The 22,324-nt window shown below is 40.9% G+C and overlaps 1 protein-coding gene across 1 annotated transcript in view; it reads left to right on the top strand.

Moving 5' to 3' along the window:
• Atp8b4 (ATPase phospholipid transporting 8B4 (putative)) overlaps positions 1–22,324 on the top strand; it is a 162,102-nt gene that overhangs the window by 119,582 nt on the left and 20,196 nt on the right. The window contains exons 20-22 of the mRNA XM_059258935.1: positions 3,848–3,995; positions 5,918–6,101; positions 6,602–6,825. Coding sequence (XP_059114918.1) covers positions 3,848–3,995; positions 5,918–6,101; positions 6,602–6,825 — 556 coding nt within the window. The remainder of the gene's footprint in view (positions 1–3,847; positions 3,996–5,917; positions 6,102–6,601; positions 6,826–22,324) is intronic.

Here is a 22,324-nt window from a genome sequence, read left to right as displayed (position 1 = left end):
TTTGTCAATACAGGTGTGTAATTTTCAAGCTACACAGCAATGCATACAGCTTGTGTAGAGTCATTAGTGCCATTTTGGACACATGGAATCCCAATTGATTTTGCTCCCATTGATGTGTTATTGGTAGCACTATGCCACAGATCTACAGTTAAGCCCTGCCAGTGTTTCTGAGGTTATTTCATGGATTGCATTTTAACAGTGCATGCATCTTCTGCTCAGAACAAAACAGAGAATGTAATGTTGTTCGAGTCAGACAAGAAAACTCACTCAGTGTTTCATTTCTGTGGCACTGATCACTTGTTTTTTTCTCAGAGAAGTTCATTAACCTGTAACTCCACTGCCTCGGAGTATCCCACCGGTGCACCAGGACTCGATACTCCCTCTTTTATCAGTAGAATTTTTTTTTAAAGATTTATTTATTTATTATGTATACAGTGTTCTGCCTGCATGTATGCCTGCAGGCCAGAAGAGGGCGCCAGATCTCATTACAGATGGTTGTGAGCCACCATGTGGGTGTTGGGAATTGAACTCAGGACCTTTGGAAGAGCAGCCAGTGCTCTTAACCGCTGAGCCATCTCTCCAGCCCAATCAGTAGAATTTTTAATCTTTAGTGCTTTTTGCAAGTGCAAATGGCTCCTGGAGTAGGTAGGTAAGATTAATTGTGTGATAGAGGTTGTTTATATTAGTGCTTTCATGGAGAAGAACATGACAATGGCCATAGCATCATTCAGACCAAACAAGAGGCATCTTGGTTTGAATTCCCAGGTTCTAGTCTCCTGGGTAAAGTGTTTTAGTAAGTCAAGTTTCTTTTCGTAAACTGTAAAATTCCAGAATGGTACATTTTGAGTTCTGCACAAACTGGTATTGTTGCCCACAGGTTTTTTTTTAAGCTGCCTGTTTTCAGGAGTTCATGCCCCCATCTAAGCCGATTCCCAATTTCTGATAAGGGATCAGCATCTTTAAAGGTCCTTGGGGCAGTGAGGGATGGTAAACACGAAGCTTGCACTAAAAACTTCATCCACTCTCTCCCTTCCTCCACGGTTGGTAGAGGTAGGGTCGTGCTGTCTCTAATTGCCCTCTGCCAATGTATCTTACTCCATCTTAGAGAAAGCCTGTGGCTGACTGTGTGTGTGTGTCAAGCCATTTGTTGTGGTAACCAAGAGCTAGGAATTTGAAGTTCTGGGCCTGCCATGGACTAATCAAGTGGCCAAAAGTCAGATAGCTAATCTGTTAGAGGCAGACCCAAGTTCCCAGGGAATGAGCAAACACAGAGTACTGGCCTTTGTACCGAAATCCAAATTCTTTTCCTTTAAACATAATGTCATAATTTAAACCTATTTCCTAACAGATCCTTTTAGTTCTTGGATCTAGAGTGCCAGAAAAGGACTGACAAAATGGCTTGTTTCCCCACCTCTTTTCTTCTTTGTAGGTTGAGTGCTTACAAAGGCCTCACCCTGCTTTACTGTACCTCTGATGTTATGGGCTGTGGGTGCTCTAGTCAGCTCAACTCCTAATGTATTTCTGCATTCCAACATTGTACTAAACTGCCCCTCATTACAAAGCCTAGGAGGCACAGGCATTTTTTTAAAGTATCTGTTTGTATCCTGAGGCTACACAGTACATGTGATGCTTATGCAATGTACAGTTCATCTTCATTGAGAGGTATTATGTAAAGCTTCCCTCCCTCCTGAGGAATTGCTTTTGTGAGAACCCAATTGTATTTGGAGAACTGAGTTCCAGGAAGTAAAAGAAATGACAGCCACTCAGATGTGACAGTGTGAGCATCCAGTCTGGCAGAGAGCGAAGGCCTGGGAGGAGGGAGCATTAGGAATTTTAGCAGAGCATAAAAATTGTCCCTTTTCTGCCCAGAAAAGGGTTTGTGTCACATGCTAGGAAGACATCGTTGGGGAAAACTCCTAAGTAAATAGAATTTCAGCCAGTGTGTTCATGAACTTCACCCTCCTTTGGAATGTTTTCATTCTCCAAGGGGGAAACAGGTTGAGTCATTTACACAGCAAATGGGAACTTCACTAAACAGGAAACCCTGGGAGACGGTTTTTTTTTTTTTTTTTTCCCCTTCAGTGTCTTTTCAAAACCCAGTTTATGGGATCTGTAGCACTGTCATAGAAATGCTCATGTCCAATTTCATTTCTCCCATTCATCATGTGATGCTGTCAATTTTCATGCCCACGATGAGTGTTGCTTGGATTGCTTATCTACTGTGGAATCCCGAACCTTCTGTTTGCAACAGTAATCCTTCCCCACAGTGCATTTCCCACACAACCCTCTGACTTTGCACATCCTTTTGTGTGTTCCTGAGAACGATTTGCTGACTGTCTGATAGCACCCTTGGAACCAAGGGAGAGTGACAGGACTCGGAAGGGAAGGTGTGATTTTGGTCCTGGACAGCAGAAGGCAATGTTGAGCCAGGAAACAAGGTAGCTTGAGGGCTTCTGGGCTTCCTTTGTATGTAAATTCTAATGATGCGTTTTTAAATAACTGAAACGCTGAAGGAAAAATGTTTTTTTTAATATGATCATTCTCTCCTATCAGAGAAACTTTAATATGAACCTATTTTAAGAAATGTTTTCTACACTGTGTAGGACTTCAGGGAGACAGTTCATTTTGCCATAAGTCAAAACATCTACTAATTCATTCCTTACTTCCTGTTTTCTTCTGGCATTCATCTATACATGTAGTTGTATATTCACTTGCAGCAGTGGCTGGCTGGAACACCCTTCTGCAGGGGACGTCGGCTGGTGTTCCTACCATGGAAGCTCCTGTGGTTATGCTGATAGAACTGTTATTTATAGTCATGCCACCCACAGGTCTTCAGGGAGGGAATTTCCTTCCTTTAAAGACATCATCCCATTTTTGAAAAGAACAGTAAAATGCCACTTCTAAGGATGTTATGTCATCAAATAAGCTTTCTCTTAAATGGGAGACATGGGTGAGTTGTGTGCAGGACTCCTGTGTATCTATTACCGATTAGGTCTAGAGCATTGCAATGAATTTCCATTTGCAACAACCCTCATGCTTTGGTGTTTGTAGTTTCTTATAACATTGTATGTCAAATTGATGATCATGCACAACACACACACACACACACACACGCACACACACATACTCACACCCCATATATACTATACACACACAGATACACACACATGCACACACATACACTCACACACACACTCACACCCCACATACACTATACACACACAGACAGACACACACACACACACACACACTCACACCTCACATACACTATACATACACACAGATACACACACAGATACACACACACATACACATACATACACACACACATACACATACACACACACACACACACTCACACACACACACACACACACGGGGGGGGGGAGGAGAGGGAAAGAGAAAAGTGGAGAAAAGGAGAGAGAGAGAAGAGAGGGAAGGAGGGGGGAATACTCTGCAATGACCAGGTGTCATTCATTGTCTTTAGTTTTTTGTTTAGCATATTTAAAATCATTGTATGCCAGAGAGTAGTTCTTCAGCCTTCACACATCATAGCTATCGAGATCCCTTAATTAAAACTAGTTCTCAGGTAGTTTAAAATGTTTGCGATGATTCTGTTTTCATCATTCTTACCTGTCTGTTTCCTGTGCCTCACCCCCACACCATGCAGTTTTTTGACAGGTACTGCTGTCTGTCCATTGGCTTGCTTGCTGGAGCTAATTCTTGGGCCTTATTCTGTCTGAGTAGTGATGAAATGAATTAACTTCTAGGCCAGTCTTTTGGTGCAGTTATATAGATTAGCTCTGTGTTCTTCGTTATACTTTTTAAAATTCTACTGTTCTTTAAGGAAAGCAAAGGAAATTTTGTTTGGACAAAACCTGAGTTTTTCCAATGGACATGTAGTTGACGAAAGTAAGCGGCCGTTGGAGTTGGACCCGGGTACAGAAGAAGCTCTAACAGGAGACTGTGCCTTAGTCATAAACGGCCACAGTTTGGTGAGTTGGCCCGAGGCTACTGTCCTTTCTTTTTCTTTTCCCCCCCATAATCATCTCTTTTGTGCTGTCATAATGAGAACCCCTTTTGTGTTTTTCAAACAAATGACACTACAAGGAATAGGGCGTGCACAGGATATCCTGTTTACAAAAGGGAAGACTTCTAGGGTGCATTTCATACATTGTTTGGATGATCACACTGGTTGGGAGGCACTGGGGAAGCAATTCACAGGGAACCTATGAATTTTGCCTAAACAGTCACTTAGGAGAATTGTTTAAGGGCTTTTTGTAAGGGAGGATGTCACAGCTCAGTGTCACTTAATTGAAATAACGCAACTGGATGGATGGGCTTCAGTTACTGCTCTTGTTAATGTTTGTGATTTGCGAGTCATAACCTGACCTTCATAGAATTACCACGCCAAATCATCGTCATTAAGATACCTCTGGTGGTTTTTCTAAATAGCAACATTCTACAGCAAAGCCAAACAATTTGATTTGATTAGGAAATCTGGTTCTTGTCATAATAGAATAAACTTGCATTGTACTTTTTATGCAGTTCAGGTTCCAAGCCCCGAATGAAACTCAAACAGCTCCTCTGAGTCTCTAATTAGAACACAAAAGCCCCGACTGCAGTCTAGTGAAATTATCATTTATGTGTACAAAGAGCTTAATCGCACATCTTTCTTTGGCTTTGATGCTCATTTTTCACTTTGGAGTTTGGAAAATGAACGTTTGTTCTTGAAGACAGTTTCTTAGTGGACAAAAGGAGTTGGATGTGAGTATATTAGATTCCCCTCATGACCATCCGCCTGTTAGCTCCCAGGGCTCTCTGCTCTCTCCAGCTGGATTGCAGACACAACTATGTGTTGCCTTCCACACCATGGAAAGTTACAGAGCACAGCTGTGGGCCAAGCTCAGTCGAAAGCTGGTCCAGATGACATGAACTTTTCCCTTGCACAGATGAACACCAACTGAAAGTTATGTCTGTCTGCTGAGATCTGGAGCTGAATGGCCCAGCCAGCGCAGTAGGACAGGATCCCTAATTGGTTATGGTTTGACTGTCCTTCGGGCTTGAGGAAGCCAGAGAGGGGGTGTGGGCTCTCAGGTGATAATCACCTACCTTGTCTTTCTCTCTGTTGAGAGAAAGGGCTAAGAGAGATGTTCCTCAGGAGCCCTGTTTGCTAAGGACTCACTGAGGGTTCTTTAATAAGTTACTTAAATATAGATTCTTGTTTCCTTTGAACATGTCTGTTATAAAGTGCAAAATGAGAGATGTTTCTAGAAAGGTAATTGTCCAGTTACTTGTGCTCTCTTTCTCAGTAATTTCTTAGAGTATGGAAAGGCTCTCGGTATGTGGAGCAGGGATAGAAATGGTTGAGGAACCTTGGTTGAGGCACAGGTTGCCTGCCACCCTATTGTCCAGGCTTCTGATTCCAACCACAGTGCTTTTTAAGGACCAACCTCCCCTCATGACCTGTTCGTCTTGCCTGCACATTGGCATTCACAAACAGTAACTGTACAAAATAACACAAAGGAGGCTAGCAGCCCCAAATATAGAAATCACCACAGTTCGCAGTTCATTTAAAACTATCTCAATGTGAGTGGGCTCTATCTGTTGCTTCCACTGATTTTAGTGGTTCCTAGAACTTTTCCAACATCTATTATAGCCATATCTTGCCAAGACAGCATGGTGACATGCCAAAGAGACACACTAAGGGCATGTCTTTTATTTTTATGTTAAATTTCCTTGAAACTTACTGATGGCTCTATATCCACGCCTTTCTTTCTGTTATGGATTTTGTGATTCTGAATTGACAAGGTAATGAAATGGTTCTGAAATTAAGTCAGTGAAGAACCAAGACGTTTGCTTTGACAATTGTTATGCATTCTGTTGCTGTTCATTTCTGTTTGTTTTGCTGATACAGGCCCATGCCCTAGAAAGTGATGTCGAGAAGGATCTTTTGGAACTTGCCTGCATGTGTAAGACTGTGGTTTGCTGCAGAGTCACCCCACTCCAGAAAGCTCAAGTCGTAGAGCTGGTCAAAAAGCACAGAAATGCTGTAACCTTGGCCATCGGCGATGGGGCCAACGATGTCAGCATGATTAAAAGTAAGAGAGTGTTTTTCTCAGTGAGGCACACTACATGCAGGAAGTCCTATTTCAGCATGCAATATGACGTAGAACTGTGCATTAATTTAACTTTACCATTGTTCGTTCTTCCATAAATGACACTTTCTGGGCCCAGCACTTCCACAATTATTAGCATCCCTAAGATACTTTCTCTTCAGTTAAATCACTTGCATATTTCTTGCCATCTCCTAAGTAGTTTGTGGATGAGGGAAAAACCAGTCAGAGCAAGTGAAAGCAGCCAGGGCTGCATTCCTAGTGGCTGGGTTGATCCCATCTTGGTTATTTACCAGTGTAAAGTGCACATTTCCAAACTGTTCCTAGCCCAGATACTTAACTATGTGACTAATTCATGATGGATGTGAAAAACTATAATAATTATTGTAGATGTACAGTTACAATAAATGACAGACAAAAAAGCAAAGTTCCTTAAAGATACTGTGATTTTGTTTGGTGATGGACGTTGCTCTTCTTCCTCCTAGGCGCTCACATCGGCATTGGCATCAGCGGCCAAGAAGGCCTGCAGGCAGTCTTAGCCAGTGACTATGCTTTGGCTCAGTTTAGATATCTCCAACGGCTGCTTCTTGTTCACGGAAGGTGGTCCTATTACAGAATGTGCAAGTTTCTATGCTATTTCTTCTACAAGAACTTTGCGTTCACTCTTGTGCATTTCTGGTTTGCCTTCTTCTGTGGTTTCTCAGCACAGGTGAGTAAAAACCCTGATTCTTATCCCACAATGACACCCATTCTTCTTCACACTATTTTACTAATAAAGAAAAGACACTTTTATACACCTGACCCAGGACAGTATATTGAGTGTTGATGAGCTTTGAATCCAACCCACATTAAAAAAAAAAACACCAAAAAAACCAAAAACCAAAAACAAAAACCACGTGTAGCTGGAATTTTTTTTTATTTGTAGAATAACTAACTACCAGTTCTCACATAACTTTTAGCTTTCATTGAAATGTTTTGGTATGATAACAGGTAAGCTCAATGAAGAGTTTTTAAAATGTATTTTTATTCTTTAAAATTTTCATACATGCCTGTAATGTGTTTGATCATACTACACCCACCTCACCCCAGCTCCTTCCAGATCCATTCAAATCCAACCCCCCTCCCCCCAATTTTGTGTCTTAAAAAATTACAACCTGCCAAGTTCAGTTTGTACTGCCCATAAGCTCGTGGGAATGGGGCCATTCACTGGCACATAGTCAACCTACTGGGAACTCTAACCTTAAAGAAAACGGGGTTTCCCTCCACTATCAGCCATCCATGATTAAAGGCTCCACAGCCAGGTTGGTGTGTCACGAACACCTCTCCCGTGCAGGCTGGCATGGTGACCGGCCTGATCTTTGCAGGTCTCCAGCAAGCAATCCTCCTCACTGTGTGCTCATGAGTGCAGGGCCTGTCATGTCCAGAGGGGACTGGTTTCTCCTCTCTCTGGCGCCTTCCTCCCCTGTCTTGACCTCTGGCTCTTATAAATCTTTCTACCACTTCTCCCTCAGTGGTGCATTGGGGAAATGGAGTACAATATAGATGCCCCATATATGGCCTGACACTCCACAGACACTCTGTACTTTGATCAATTGTGAGTTTCTGTTTTAGCCACTACCCACTGCATAAAGAAACTTCTTTGATGTGGTCTAAAAGCTGTACTAATTGATAGGTACAGAGATATGGATTCAGAGGGCAATGTGATATTTTACATCAAGAAGTAGTTGATGCTCTGACATCAGAGATGTTTTGATATCACTCCACCAGCTAAAGTTCATCTACAGCTAATGTTGATATCATGTAAGTAGTTAGCAAATTCAAATACAGTATTCTATTTTATATCTACATGTAGATAATAGTTAAACTTTAAAAATGATTATTTTAAAATTCTTGGCTATTTCATTGTGTATATGATGTATTTTATTCATTTATATTTCCCATCACTCTTCCTTGGCCCTCTTCTTACTTCCACTGATCCCTTTCTTCTTCTCAACAAGTTGTTCTCCTATTTCCATAGAGAATGGATGAGTCTGGAAAGTATAATATTAAGTGAGGTGATCCAAACTCAGAAGGACAAATCCTTTTAAAATTTTGATATTTTAATTAACTTACAAAGTGGTAGATATTCCTTATTGATTTTCCAGGCATCCTTAATTGTGATTATCCCCACCCTGTCTCCCTCCCTGTCCTGGCCCTCCATTCCTGCATGAGCTTTTCTCTCCTGGTACTCCGAGCTCCATTCTTCTATCACACACGTGTGCTATACTGTCCTATCCATCCTTGAAGTCCCTTTCCCTCCTGATTATGACCCTAAGCACAAGTACATAAAAATGAGAAGCTAAGATCCGCATATGAGAAGACACATGAAGTGTTTAAGTGTTTGTCTTTCCAAGCAAGGGTTATGGCCTCACTCAGTATAATACTTTCTACTTCATTGTTTCCTGCTAATTCAAGATTTCATTTTTCTTTACAGCTGAGTAAAATTCCATTACGTGTATGTCCCACAATTTCATTACCTGTTTATTAGTTGGTGGATGTCTAAGGTGATTCAATTTCCTTGCTGTCATGACTAGAGCAGCAATGACCATGGATGCACAAACCTTTCTGTAGTAGCATCTGGAGTCCTTTGGGTGTATACACAGGAGCGTTCTAGATGGGCCACATGACAGTTCCTTTTTAGCTTGTTGAGAAGTCTCCACACTGATTTCCGTAGTGGCTGCACCAATTTACACTCTCCCAACAGTGTAGAAGAGTCCTCTCCCACCTCCTCCTTAGCATTTGCTGTCACTTGTTTTCTTGATGATAGTCACTCTAACTGGGGCGCTGACTTGCATTTCCATGATGGCTAGGAATACTGAACACTTACAAATATATTTACTAGCTCTTTGCATTTGAGACTCCTCTGTTCAGTTCTATAGCCCTTCTTAGAACTGGGTTGTTTGTTTTCTTAATGCTTAGGTTCTTGTATTCTATGTATAGCCCAGATAGATAGTAATCTTCTGTCATCTACATAGCTGGTGAAGTTCCTCCCATTCTGTAGGCACCCTCACCAACGTGATTGACAGTTTCTCTTTCTGTACAGAAGCCTTTTAATTTAATGGGGTCCCATTTATCAACTGTTGGCTTCATTTCTGGAGACCCCAGAGTCCTATTTAGAGAGTCTTACCTGTGCCAATACCTTGAAGGGTTTCCCTACGTTTTCCGATAGCAATTTCAGAATTTCAGGTCCTATGTTAAAGACATTGATAAATATCTGATTTTGTTCTTCAGCATGGGTTCATCATGTTCTCACTGCACCATTTATTGAAGATGCTGGTTTTTTCTTCAGTTTTGGCATCTCTGTCAAAAACAGGTGTCTATAGCTGTGTGGTTTCTATCCACGTCTTCTGTTATGTTCTATTACCTACACTTCTATTTTTGTGAAACTATAACTCGATAGCAGTTACGGTGATACCCACAGCTCTGTTTGTTTCCCTCAGGCCTGCCTTTGGCTGTCTGAGGTCTTCTGTGCTTCCATGTGAGTTTGAAGATTCTTAAGGTTCTTTTTCCTATTTATGTTAAAAATAGTGTTTGAATTTTGATGTGGTTTGCTTTGAATTTGTAGATAGTTCGTAGTACGATAGCTGTATTCACAATACTGATTCTAATCTGTACACATGGAAAGTTTCCCTCTCCCATGTCTTCCATCAACTCCATTGTGCCCTTGTCAATTTCAAAGTTTTCATTGTAGAGTCCTTTCACTCCATTGGTAAAGTTTCTTTGAACATTCTTTATCTTTATCTTAATCTTTTGGTAAAAAAAAGGAAAAGATTTGCTTTAGTACAGTGTGTGTGTGTGTGTGTGTGTGTGTGTGTGTGTGTGTGTGTGTGTGTGTGTATTAGTTTGGGTTTCTGTTACTGTGATAAAACATCATGACTGAAAGCAACATGGGAAAGAAAGGTGTTGTTTCACCTTACACTTCCAGGTCACAGCTGATCACTGAGGGAAGTCAAGACAGGAACATAAGCAGAGGAAGAACCTGGAGGCAGGAACTAAAGCAGAAGTTGTGGAGAAAAGCTGCTTATTGGTTTGCTTCTCATGATTTGCTCAGCCTGCTTTCTTGTACCGTCTAGGACCACCTGCTCAGGGATGGCTCTGTCCACAGTGGTCTGAGCCCCCCACATCAACACTAATCAAGAAAATGTCCCACAGGCTTGCCCATAGGCCAACTTTGGAGCCATTTTCTCAATGAGTGAGGTTCTGTCTTCTAAAAGGACTCTAGCTTGTATCAAGTTGACAAAAAAACTAATCAGGATTGTGTGTGTGTGTGTGTGTGTGTGTGTGTGTGTGTGTGTGTGTGTGATATTTATGAGGTATATGTACATGTATGTACATGTAGGTCAGATTAGAACATCAGGCTCTCTACAGAGAATCTAACCCTGCCACATGTTGCCTGGCCTCACAGATTTTTTTTTTCATATGGAATTTCCATTGACCCTTGCATTCCTCCTGCTTATGAAACCATCTCCACTTAGCACCAAGTTCTGCTACCAAATTAGCTGAATCCTCTTCTATCACGACTGTTGTGGCTATTATGAGAATGGGTGGTTGAATCTGGAAAAATGCTTCCTTTGTGGCCTTTACCAGCAGGATGCCAGGGCATTCTCTTTAATCCAGGCACTCTCCTTACATATGAAAGTTTTAAAAATGGGACTTTTATTTAATCCCCAGTGCTATAAGTGGGTAGCTATCTTGTATGTCGTATTCTCAAGGTACATTTCTTTTCAAGAAAGATTTGAATTCAGATTAGAAATTCCAGTGACTACCAGTTTGTGGTTCAGGTTTTCTGGAGAGATTTTTTTGTTCCTTCTTTTAACTATTGCAAGTTTCCTTGAAGTCTCTTTCTGCATGAAAATGAGTTCTCCTTTACGTTCTGCTGAACCTTTGGTTTGTTATTGCCTTAGCTTTATGGAGATGCTTGATTCTCTTTTGGTCTAATGTTGACCTTGGTGATGGTGTCTCTTAAAGTCAAGGATGTTCAGGGCCAATGGAGTTCAGTCTTATTACTTCAGCACATATCCATGGTACCTAATTTCCCCCCAGCAATATGCATAGTGTCATGTAAAACAGATGTCATCACAGAACCCTTTTTGGGATGTTCTGGAATATCTCTGAAGTAACATTTTAAAAACCTGATATTGTATTGCTATTAATCCTAGGTCTGGTGATTTGAAATAAAGTGGGCAGAGCAAAATATGCTGAGAATGTTTCTTCCATGGAAACCATTTGTTTATTCCTTATTAACACTAGCTCAAAGAATAGCCCCATTTTATTCAGCAACATTGTGATTTATATTTCAGTGCCTTTCCCCATGCTTTTTAATGTGTTCTTTAGATTACAAAAATATTTGTACCTGAATGTGTCTTGACTCATATATGACTGTGATTATAGTCTTTTATATTTTTCTTGTTAAAATATAGTTTTTTTGAGAGACCTCTCTGATTTATGTACTTAAAGAATTTTATTTTTTATAATATTCTGAACTATTGTTTTATTATAAATTATTTAACCATCCTGATTCTATATTTGTTTAGATGTCATCATTTTCCTCTTCTAGTTCAAGTAACTGAATATCCCAAACTGCTAGAAGAATACTTGCTTACTGTCTTGGGTAGAAAAGATAAAATAATGTAGAATATGTTCCTATCCAGTTAGAACTTTTCTTATTGGGGCATAGATATCCAAGTAAGTCTAAACAGAAAGATTATAATTGAAGTTAAGACTAGTTCATAGGGAAGAAGAAATTTATGAGAAGCTGAGATCACCCCAGAGCTCTTTTAGTTTGCAAGGGAGGACATTTTAAGCACCAAGTAGAAATCTGAGTGCCTAATAGTCTAGTCACTTCAGGAATGTGTGGTCTGATTCATATAAAGGTGTGAAACTGTCACATAAAAGGAAGAAATTCCTCCTGTCCTATGCTGCCCAAGTGGCCGCTGAATTCTCCTTCTAATTATTTTCAAACCTTTGAGAAAATTTAGTACAGTGGTTTCAGAGTTTCTATGTTAAATTTATATTAACCATTTGTGATAATCTTTTTTATAGTTATGTACTTTTATTCTTGTTTTTGATTTAAAATTTATTTGAGAATATCACGCATAAGTACTGAATTTACATAATTTTCAACCCTTCTCCTCTGCAAAACAACTTCCACTCCCCTCTAACTCTCTCTCAAATTCATGGTTTCTTCTTTGCTTATTGTTACACACACACACACACACACACACACACACACACACACACAATCTTCTGAGTCCATTTAGTGTTGTTCCTATGTGTATTTGTTTATAGCCGACCACTTGGGATTGAACAACCTATTGAGGGCTCATCCCTGGAAAAGACTGATTTTCTATCTCTCTGCAGCCATTACTTGTAACTCTTCATCTAGAACATGTCAGCTATCCATGTTGGCATGACAACTGGTGTTGTCATTGTGCTGGTCTTATTAAGGTGTTGAGACTTCATATTGTTGAGATTTTGTGGGTGCAGCTCCCTGTCATATATACAGGACTGTGTGTCTCATAGCAGATGTCCTGGTCCTGTGGCTCTAACAATTTTCCACCCCCTTCTTCTTTGTTTCCTGAGCCTTAGGTGTAGTGGTTTTGTTATATATGCATCAGTTGGGGTTGGGAACCCCATGATCAGTTGTTATCTGCATATTAAGCAGCTGTGGGTTTCTGGAATGGTCTCCACTGCTGCAAAAAGAAGCTTCTTCAGTGAGGGGGGAGAGCTATACTTATCTGCGGGTTGAAGGCTATGTATTTAAAATGCAGTTAGGAACTATGCTGATTCAGTAAAGTGGGGCTAATAGGTTCTCCTCAAGGGTCTATGGTCTCTTCAGGCATGGAGAGTTGGTTAGCTTTACAATATCAGGCCTGAATGCATGAATTTCTTCCTACTGGGCAGATCTTAGGTCTGATTATATGGTTATTGGTTACTCCCAACATTTAAGTGCCACTGTTGTGTCCTTTGGTATATCTCGCCACCTGGCTATTGTTGTGGCTCATTGACCCCACAACTGGGTAGGACTTTTGATTGATTCCTTGACAGCTCCAGTTCGATTCCCTTGAGCCCTGTGTCTGAAGTGTGTATCTACTATAGGGCCTTGTCTTCAAGTTCTGGAAGGCAACCCAGGGTAATGGCAATTGCCTATACCGTTTTTGGAGTCTCTTTGGCTCCCTTGACCCACAACTGTATGTGAGGTACCCCATGCCTGGCACTTGTGTTTTTGTTAGATTCCATTTAATATAAATTCATACAGAAATATTTTCTAAAACTGGCAGAACACAGAAAGGGATTTTTCTCACTGCTGCTCTGAGGAGCAGGAACCCTGTTCTACAGCTTGCATTTACCCACTGTGTAGATGGAAGCTGGAGTCCCCTACCCCCACACCCCGTGTGTTCTCTGTTTCAGGGGTACTGAGAACTGGCTGCGAGGGCCACTGGGAGGTAGGGCTGGAAAGGGCTTGATTAGTACCAGGCTTGTAACATGTTTTGGCTTCCTCTCTGAGTCCTGTTCTTCTAAGAACATTATGTTATAATGAGGCAATTCAAAGAAAACATGTTTGCAAGAGACACTGACCAGTCTACGGAGCCTGAGAATTTATGAATGGGGACAGTCTTGCCTCCCTTGAAACCTTGTGCTGGTTGTGGAGCTTTCCTCAGCTCCCAAAACCCATCTGCCCTTTGAAGAGAGCTGGCTGTTGGAGATCCTCTTACTTCCTGCCAGTGTTCTCTTAAGTGGCCCAACTTTCAAGGTTCTTTTCTGTTCAGTCCTGGCAGGATAAAACTTGAACACATTCTCCTGTGTCTTTGAATGTTTGCTCACTTACCAGCAATTAGCTTTGTTCTAGTTTAGGGCAGGTGCTCTGATGACCTCTAGGAAAACTACAATGAAACGGAGGGTGGTCATTCCCACTGACAGAGAACGTACAGTCTGGGAATGATTTTATTTGTATAAATGTGAAACGGATATTAAATCACTCCACTGTCACATTTCTCTTATTTGTTCAACCAACTTTTTTTGATTAAATTTGTTTTCATAAAATATATTTTGATATTTTCCTCCTCCCCAACTCCTTTCAGAGTCCACCTCTCTATCTACCCAACTTCATGTTCTTTCTCTCTCAAAAACAAAAGAAAACAACTTGTTCCAGAAAAAAAAAATCCCAAAACATAATAAGACAAAAATGTTCCCCCCCCTCAAAAAAAAAAAAAAAAAACAACCCAGAGTGTTATAAAAACCCCACAACAAACAAACACGGTGTCTTGGCCAACTGCTCCTGGGCATGGACCCTGCCCTGGACTGTGGTTGATATACCCAGTGGCGTTTTGTCCTTTCCCAGTAGGTATCAATTGCAAATAGCTTCTTGGTTGGTGTGGGACGTTGTGTCCACATCCCTTTTTCAGTGTTGGGATTTTTGTCTGGGTTGAACCTGTGTGAGACGCATGCACGCTGCCAGTCTCTTTCAGTTCCTATGTGTACCAGTCGTGGTGTGTCTGCAAAACACTGGTTCTTTGCAGCCATGCACCAGCTTTGACTCTTACAGTCTTTCGATCTCCTCATCTACATAGAGCCTTGACAGGAGGGGTTGGATGAAAACGTCCCAGTTAGGACCGAGGGCTGCACAGTCTCTCACTCTCTGCACACTGCCCAATTGTGTGTCTCTGTGTTAATTCCCCTCTACTGTGGGAAGAAGCTTCTCTGATGAGGGTTGAGTGTTGCACTTACCTATGGATATAGCAGTCTGTCACCAAGAGTCATTTTGTTGCTCTGTTCCTTTAGCAGAATAAGAATAGTAGGTCTATGACCTATTCGGTCTGAAGTTCTTGGCCACCTTAGGTGTGTCAGGTATGGGTTTCATCTCATGAAATGGGCCATAAATACACTCTTCAAAAGTGGTTGATTATTCCCTTAATATTTGTGCCACTAGCACACCACACCAGTATACCTTGCAGGTTGTAGCTGGGTGATATTAATGATTCCCTTTCTCTTCCAGTGGCATGCTGAGTACCTTCCAGCACTGTGAAGGCTTGTCAGTGGGGGTGAAGCTTTTAGCCAGGCACCAGCTTGACTTCTTGCTCAATTGTATGTGAGTGTTGTCTTCAGCAGTAGGGGCTTACCATCAGGTTGTGAAAAGCAGCCAATAGCCTTTGCAATAGCCTGTAATGTTTGGAGGCGGTCCATGGTACCCTTTTGAACAATGACTCAACAGAATGTAACCCCTTTCTGGCACTGGGGGTTTTACTTGATGACATAAGATGTTTTTTTCCCATTATATGGTAGCTCATTTAAGTTAATTTGATACATGCATATGTTTTAGGAAGCTTGTCTTAGTCAGTGTTCTATTGCTGTGAAGAGATACCATGACCATGGCGATTCTTATAAAGGAAATGATTTAACTGGAGCTGGCTTACAGTTTCAGAGATTTAGTCCACTCTCAGCATGGTGGGAAGCAGGTCAGCACACAAACAAATACGGTGCTAGAGAAGGAGTTGAGAATTCTACATCCAGATCTGCAGGCAGCAGGAAGAGAGAGCCACTGGGCCTAGCTAGGGCTCTTGAAACCTTAAATCCCACCCTAAGTGACATACTCCCCCCCAATAAGACCATACCTACTGATCCCTCTCAAGTAATGATAGTCCTAATGACCAGGTATTCAAATATATGAACCAAGGGGACCATTCCTATTCACACCACCACAAAGCTTCTATAGAAATAGGTTTCCATATGGTTGTTCGTAAGGCCTTCAGTATTAGTTGTCCCTCCCATATTCCCTCCTTTACCCTCCTCTCCCATCCCCCCTATTTAAGCCTCCTATTCTAGTTTCCTCTTTATTTCTCCATAACACTATATTCTATTTCCCCTTCTTTGGAAGGCCGTCTCCTCCTCCTTGCTCCCCTTACATAACCTCTGTGTTTATTTAGATTTTAGCAAACACATCAAATGTTTAAATACTGACATCCACGTATAAAATAAAACACATGATATCTAAAGAATTTATTTTGCATGTGTGTCTGGGAGGAGGGGCCCATGCACCATGGAGTACATAAGCAGGTAAGAGGACCACTTTCAGGAGTCTGTTCTCTCCCGGCACTGTGTTGGTCTTTTTTTTTTTAATTTCTCTAATTCATGATTTTAATATTTAAAAGGAATGTCAAGAAGTACACAAGCAACTAGAACAAAATGATTTTGACATAAGTGTCTATATCAATAATTAATTTTCAAATGCATAAATGAATAAAACAGAATTAAAAGTTGCAAATTTCACTTTGAATGAGGAAAGCTTCATTGATTATAATCTTGAAATACAACAGAAGCCACATGACTGGCTGAAAGGTGCTGATCCATCACATTTGCAAACAGGTGATTATTTTAAGTTGTAGCAATTTTTGAAATATAATTTAAAATGTAATGAAATTCTATTTCCAAAGTTATCCTTTTTGTGATCAAATTGAAGAGAACTATATTATAAATACAAACTCAGTGATATAAAATTCATCTATACTAGTTCACATTACAACAGAAATGCAAAGTGAGAAAATAGTAATTACAATCACTGAGTGAAGTTAAAGGTCAAGGAAAAATGTTCTCTGAAAGTATTATGTAAGTTCTTCCACTACCTAGAAATGTCACTAGTGCTCATGCTTACTGCATAGGTGTAAAATATAATTGCATGAATATACAAATTGCATACAATAATAAGTAGACAATACAATTTAATATTCCTAAAATTAGATTAATAGAAAAAACAAAGGGAAATTATAGCACTTCAATGTTAAGCAAAAGGCCTTTCAACCACCCAACACTTTTAATTATATTCACTAAGCATAAATAAATATGTATGTATAAAATATATATAATATACTACGCTTGAGAGAACATAATTTTGTCCCTCACAGATAACACATATTCTCAATATATAGCAAATTGATATCATGTAGAGACAGTATTTTTCCTTATTCTTTCTTCCTGCTTTCCTCATTTTTTTTCTGCAATTTTGTCGGTTTGAGACAGGATCTCACACATTGCAGTCTGACTTGGACCATAGCTTAGGATGGTGTTGAACTCAAATCCTCCTACTTAGACTCTGCTGTGCTGAGATTGCAGATATTTGCCATTGGATCCAGTTTTATGTGTTTCTGGGAGTCAAATAAAGGCATCATACAGGCTAAGCAATCACTCTGGTAACTAAGCCGTTTCCCCATGCATTGACATTTGAAATTTAACTTTAAGAAATAGTATTATATGATAAGAAATCATATTAAATTGATAAGATTCCATTTTATACCAAAAAAAGCTACTGTTAAATTTCTTAGAAAATTTTATAGTAATAAAAACAGCTCAAGATTTCTTCATGCCATGGAATCTTTAAAAAGACAAGCACTGCCTATCCAGTTTAATCTAAAGCTCTAAGTTATATAAAATTTGGTTTAAAAATATTTTTAAAATTTGCCAAAAACATGAGGTGAATTCTTAATTATTATATATCAGAGTTCAAAATTCTTATTAGTAAGTCAACCATGCCTTTGTATAATGTGATACTTCCATCAATGTCTTAGAGTTTCCATAGCTATGATAGAATACCATGACCAGTGGTAACACGGGGTAGAAAGAATTTGTTTCAGCTTTTATGTCTTGATCATCGTCTATCATGAAAAAAGTCAGGAAAGACACCTGGAGACAGGAGCTGATTGATGCAAAAGTCATTGAGGAGTGCTATCTTGTTTTCCATGGCTTGATCAGCCTGTTTGCTTCTTATGTCATTCAGGACCACTTGCACAGATGTGGTAGTGCCCACTGTGAGGTGGGCCCTCCCCTATAAATCATACCTTAATAAAATGCCTCAAACAGTTATCTAGAGGCCATATGGTAGGAGCATTTTCTCAATTATTATTAGTCAAGTTGACATAATACTAGCCAGCACAATTGACTCTCTCTAGATTTGACACACAAACACATGAATTTTCAACTAGAACTTTTAATTTTTCATTTATCATCAAGATGGCATGTTAATATCACAAAATAAATATTCTAAGTTTTAAAAGTCCTGTAGTCTTTACAAATTCAGACACTTTAGAAGTTCTGTTCCATTAAATATCCAAAGCCTCTAAAAAAATCTGAATTCTCTTAAACTTCAAAGTCACTGTAGAATTTCTAAATGTCTTTAAAATTAAGTCTTTCAACTATGGGTTCCTGTAACATGAAAAATAAGTTAAACGTTTTCTTTCTCCAAGAAGGAAGAACCAGGACACCAAGTAAGCCAGTGTGGGGTTAGGAAGAAACCTGGAGCTAGGGAAATCCTAAGGATGTTACTGGATCCTAGCCGGTGAGAAGGCATGGTGTCAATGGCACAGATAGTGGGAGTCAGTTGAAGGCAAACAACAAACGTATTTATTTAATAACAGGGAAGGCCTTATATACCCTCCTCCCAGCACCCAGTCTGTGTCACAACCTGGTGGCATTGCATGGTCATCCCTCATTGGCTGGTCATGATCAGGAACTCTGACATCTATCAGGAACTCTGACAGTGACTAGGAACTCTGACAGCGCCTGTTGCTGGGCCTGCAGGCAGACTCCAGGTTGGCTCATAAGGAGTAAGTTATGTGTATGCCTTAGCAACTGGTCTGAGCCAATTTCCTCAACCCTATGGGCCTGTTCTACTGTAGGAACCCACAAGGATGTGCCCATTTAAGACTCCTAGCAATGGTGGAGAGGGCCGTGTTGGTCTTGGAAACAAACTCAGGTCATCAGGTTGAAGGGCAAGCATCTTCGCCTGCAGAGACATCTTGATGGCTCCCAATGTACATGTCTTGTTGAAAGAAGACCCTTTGCTCTGGCAGAGAGTTTAGGGTAAGGAGTGTAAACCTTTATTTTACAAAGGAAAAACCTGAGTCCTTCAAGAGCTGGGAGTTAGTGGTGAGCGTGGTGAGGAGTGTGACTCTTGCCCCTTTAGTTCTCTGTCTGCTCACACAAGCTTCCCCAGGGGAACTGCTTTCCTTCTAGAATCATCTAGAAGCTCGAGCCTACCTTCTGTCAACAGATACTCCAACTGAGCTGCTACTGAGGGACAAATAAACATAACCTGTCCTGATGAGATCTCAAGCTGGATTTCTAGTCTAGCAAGCTTTGGATAAAGGTTAGATCATGGCTCTTTCTGCAGGACAAGCCTTACCCTGACCCACTGTTGTAGCATACATGGTTTTCCTTGAGTTGTGTGTGTGTGTGTGTGTGTGTGTGTGTGTGTGTGTGCACGTGCATGCACGCTCATGTGTATTGTTAATATCTGTAACTAATTTTAAAAGCACCCAGTCCTTCAGGGGCTTTAATAAAGATGAGTTGTTCCCTCCAAAAATTGCTGAGGCCCAGTTTAGGAGATTCACATTTGAAAAATTGTGTAAATGTTGGCACAGGGCACTTGAGATGATATTATCTGATGACAATTTATCATTGTCAGGGAGATACAGAGATGTGTATCTTAAAAAAAATTCCATGTAATATGGAAACAATTATCTTGTCAAGGCTGGAAAAGGTTTGTCAAATAATACAAGAAAATATACAGTGAAACTTTGGAAAGTTATGTGAAAGAGTGAGACTAACCTTGAGGCCAATGGCGTCATGGGTTTTGATACCCAAAGCCTGTTTCTACAAGGCAGGGGAGTTCCTTTGCCTTTGCCTTCCAGATGTGCCCTATGGAAACCTGGGCCAGGCTGATGTTCAAGCTTGGCCCTTCTACCGGATCCTACTAGTGAGTTCCTGCTAATTATGCAGACCAACAACCAAAGAACTAAAGCAGGACACCTCCTATTTTTTCCCAGTGTGTTTTCTTTAACAGGTGAATATTTTTGAGGGCTGAAAGAAATTATACAGCTTTTCTCTGTCTGCAACACACAGCAAGCACAGGGATATACATTTCCAAAGAGGTATCTTAGGATGTTGTTTTCTTTCTTTCTTTCTTTCTTTCTTTCTTTCTTTCTTTCTTTCTTTCTTTCTTTCTTCCTTCCTTCCTTCCTTTTGTCTCTTTCTCTCTCTCTTTCTTTTCTTTCTTCTCTCTCTCTCTCTCTCTCTCTCTCTCTCTCTCTCTCTCTCTCTTTCAGCGCTGGTAGCGCCTGATGCTCAAACCCAGGACCTTGTTCATTTCATGCTAGGCAAGCACTGTGTTCCAAAACCAACCCCTTTTATGACATTGTTTGTACTCACCACATGCTAGACTTGGAGTTAGGCTCTTGGGCTCCTGGATGAATAAGTCTCCAGGAGCTGACAGGTTGATAGGACGGGGCTTGGAAGCAGCATGTAAGTAATTACAGGTCAGTGTTATGAAGCACTGAGATGTGGTGAGTCATGGTACTAACAAGTGGCCTGGAATCCATCCCTGGAATGAGCATGTTGGAGAAAGGCTGCTGTGGCTTTTCTGCTTTTGGACGCCCTTGGCTTCCAAACTGCTTCAAGCTGGTGCCCATTACCTGGGAAAGTGGGTCCCGAGGTGAAAGGTATAATTCACTACAAGGAATGGGAGTGGACTAGCTCAGAAAGGCATCCTAAAAGACCTGCCACCTACACCAAGTTGATTCTTCAGGATCAATCAAAGCTGAGCAGGCTGGAGTCAGAGGACGGGTACCCCAGCTGAGGGGCTGTAGGAAGAGGGAGAGATGGGGAGTGAGTACTGGCTGGGTAGAGGTACAGCCATTGAACAGGATGACAGCGTGAATTTGATGAACAATTTGGTGATGAGAACTGCTGGAGAGAGGGAGGACTCTCCAATTTCCTCTTCCCAAACGACTCTGGCTTGTGTCAAGTTGATATAAAACTAACCAGCACAGATAGCCAGAGAATTAAAAAAAAATCTCCTCCCTGTTGTGTGAGACACAGCACAGGTGTTCACTTACCCAAGAAATGGAACTCACAATGGATCAAAGTAACAGCTGCAGTAATGTCCATCTTGGTAAGCCAATGAGTTTTCACTAGGGTTACTAGCAGGAGTGTGGGTGAGGAGTTACAGGATCAGAGATGACAGAAAGACATGACCACAAAGCCACATGGTGACCCTCATGAAAGCGGCGACCCTAGAGCACTCTGAACAGCTTACAGGCAGAGTGAATGGTCTAAGTCTCTCTGCTCTGCTCAGATAGTCAGTCTCCTCTTGCTTCTGTAGCTTTTTCCTCCTTTTATAAAGCTGGAGGGGGCAGAGGGGGTCTTCCAGAATCTTCCGAATTTATGCCTTTTCAGATGTGTAACCTTTTGTTTATCTTTTGAGTTTCACATGACCCCTCCTGGAGAGGATGTTTCCATTGGTAGGAAACGGCCTCACACACTTCCTCACTCATTTACCAGCCCTTCCCCCTCCCTGTTCACCCTTCAGATCTAGTTGAAGACACTAATGCCCTTCTCTCACCACAGAATCTAATCATGCTAAACATGCCTCCAAGTCAAATAACACTGCCAGTGTCTGTGTTAGTCAAGTTAAAGAGAGCTCTCCAGAGCATTGTTGGTTAGGATTTGGCCTCAGATGAACGGCTTCCATTTTTTCTTTAACAAATCTATCCTCATTTCAAAAGTAAATGATACTGCTAAGACACAGCACACTTCAAATTCAGATTTAACATCTGAAGAAACCAGAACATTTTCTCTTCAAGATGCTTTACATCTGCAGGACATAATTGGAAGGATCATCTTGCTCATGTAACCAATACAACCCACTTTACCGCCTCTGACTCATTTGATTCTAAAGTTCTCTAATGCTTTAGTACTTCCCCACAAAGAAATTGGGTTTCCGAATATATTTAAAATCTGATAGGTTGACCCAGGGCCTTTTGTCTTTGGTTGGAAGCACCGTTGGAGATTCCTCGGTTACTACCACAGCATCATGGCCCTTCAGTTTGTTCTCAGCTTAGTATCAACCTCCAATGCTTTCTGCTGGTTACCACACAATAACCTTGTCTTTAGGGCCTTATTGATTTATTTACTTACTATTTATTTATTGAGACAGTATTTTACTATGTTCCCTCAGTTGATCTCAAACTTGGTCTCCCTCTCACCCCTACCTCAGCCCCCCAAGTGCTGGTATTGTAAAGGATCATCACTGTGCCTGGCTGCTCTACCTTAGCTCTTGACATCTATCATCTCCCTTATTGGTAACTCTGAGTTATTCAATGGCGGGTGTGCTGTTTGCTAGG

The sequence above is a fragment of the Peromyscus eremicus genome, chromosome 4 (genome assembly GCF_949786415.1).
Source record: "Peromyscus eremicus chromosome 4, PerEre_H2_v1, whole genome shotgun sequence".
Classification (NCBI taxonomy): domain Eukaryota; kingdom Metazoa; phylum Chordata; class Mammalia; order Rodentia; family Cricetidae; genus Peromyscus; species Peromyscus eremicus.
The sequence above is the reverse complement of the archived record's forward strand: the minus strand, read 5'-3'. Positions and strand labels throughout refer to the sequence as shown.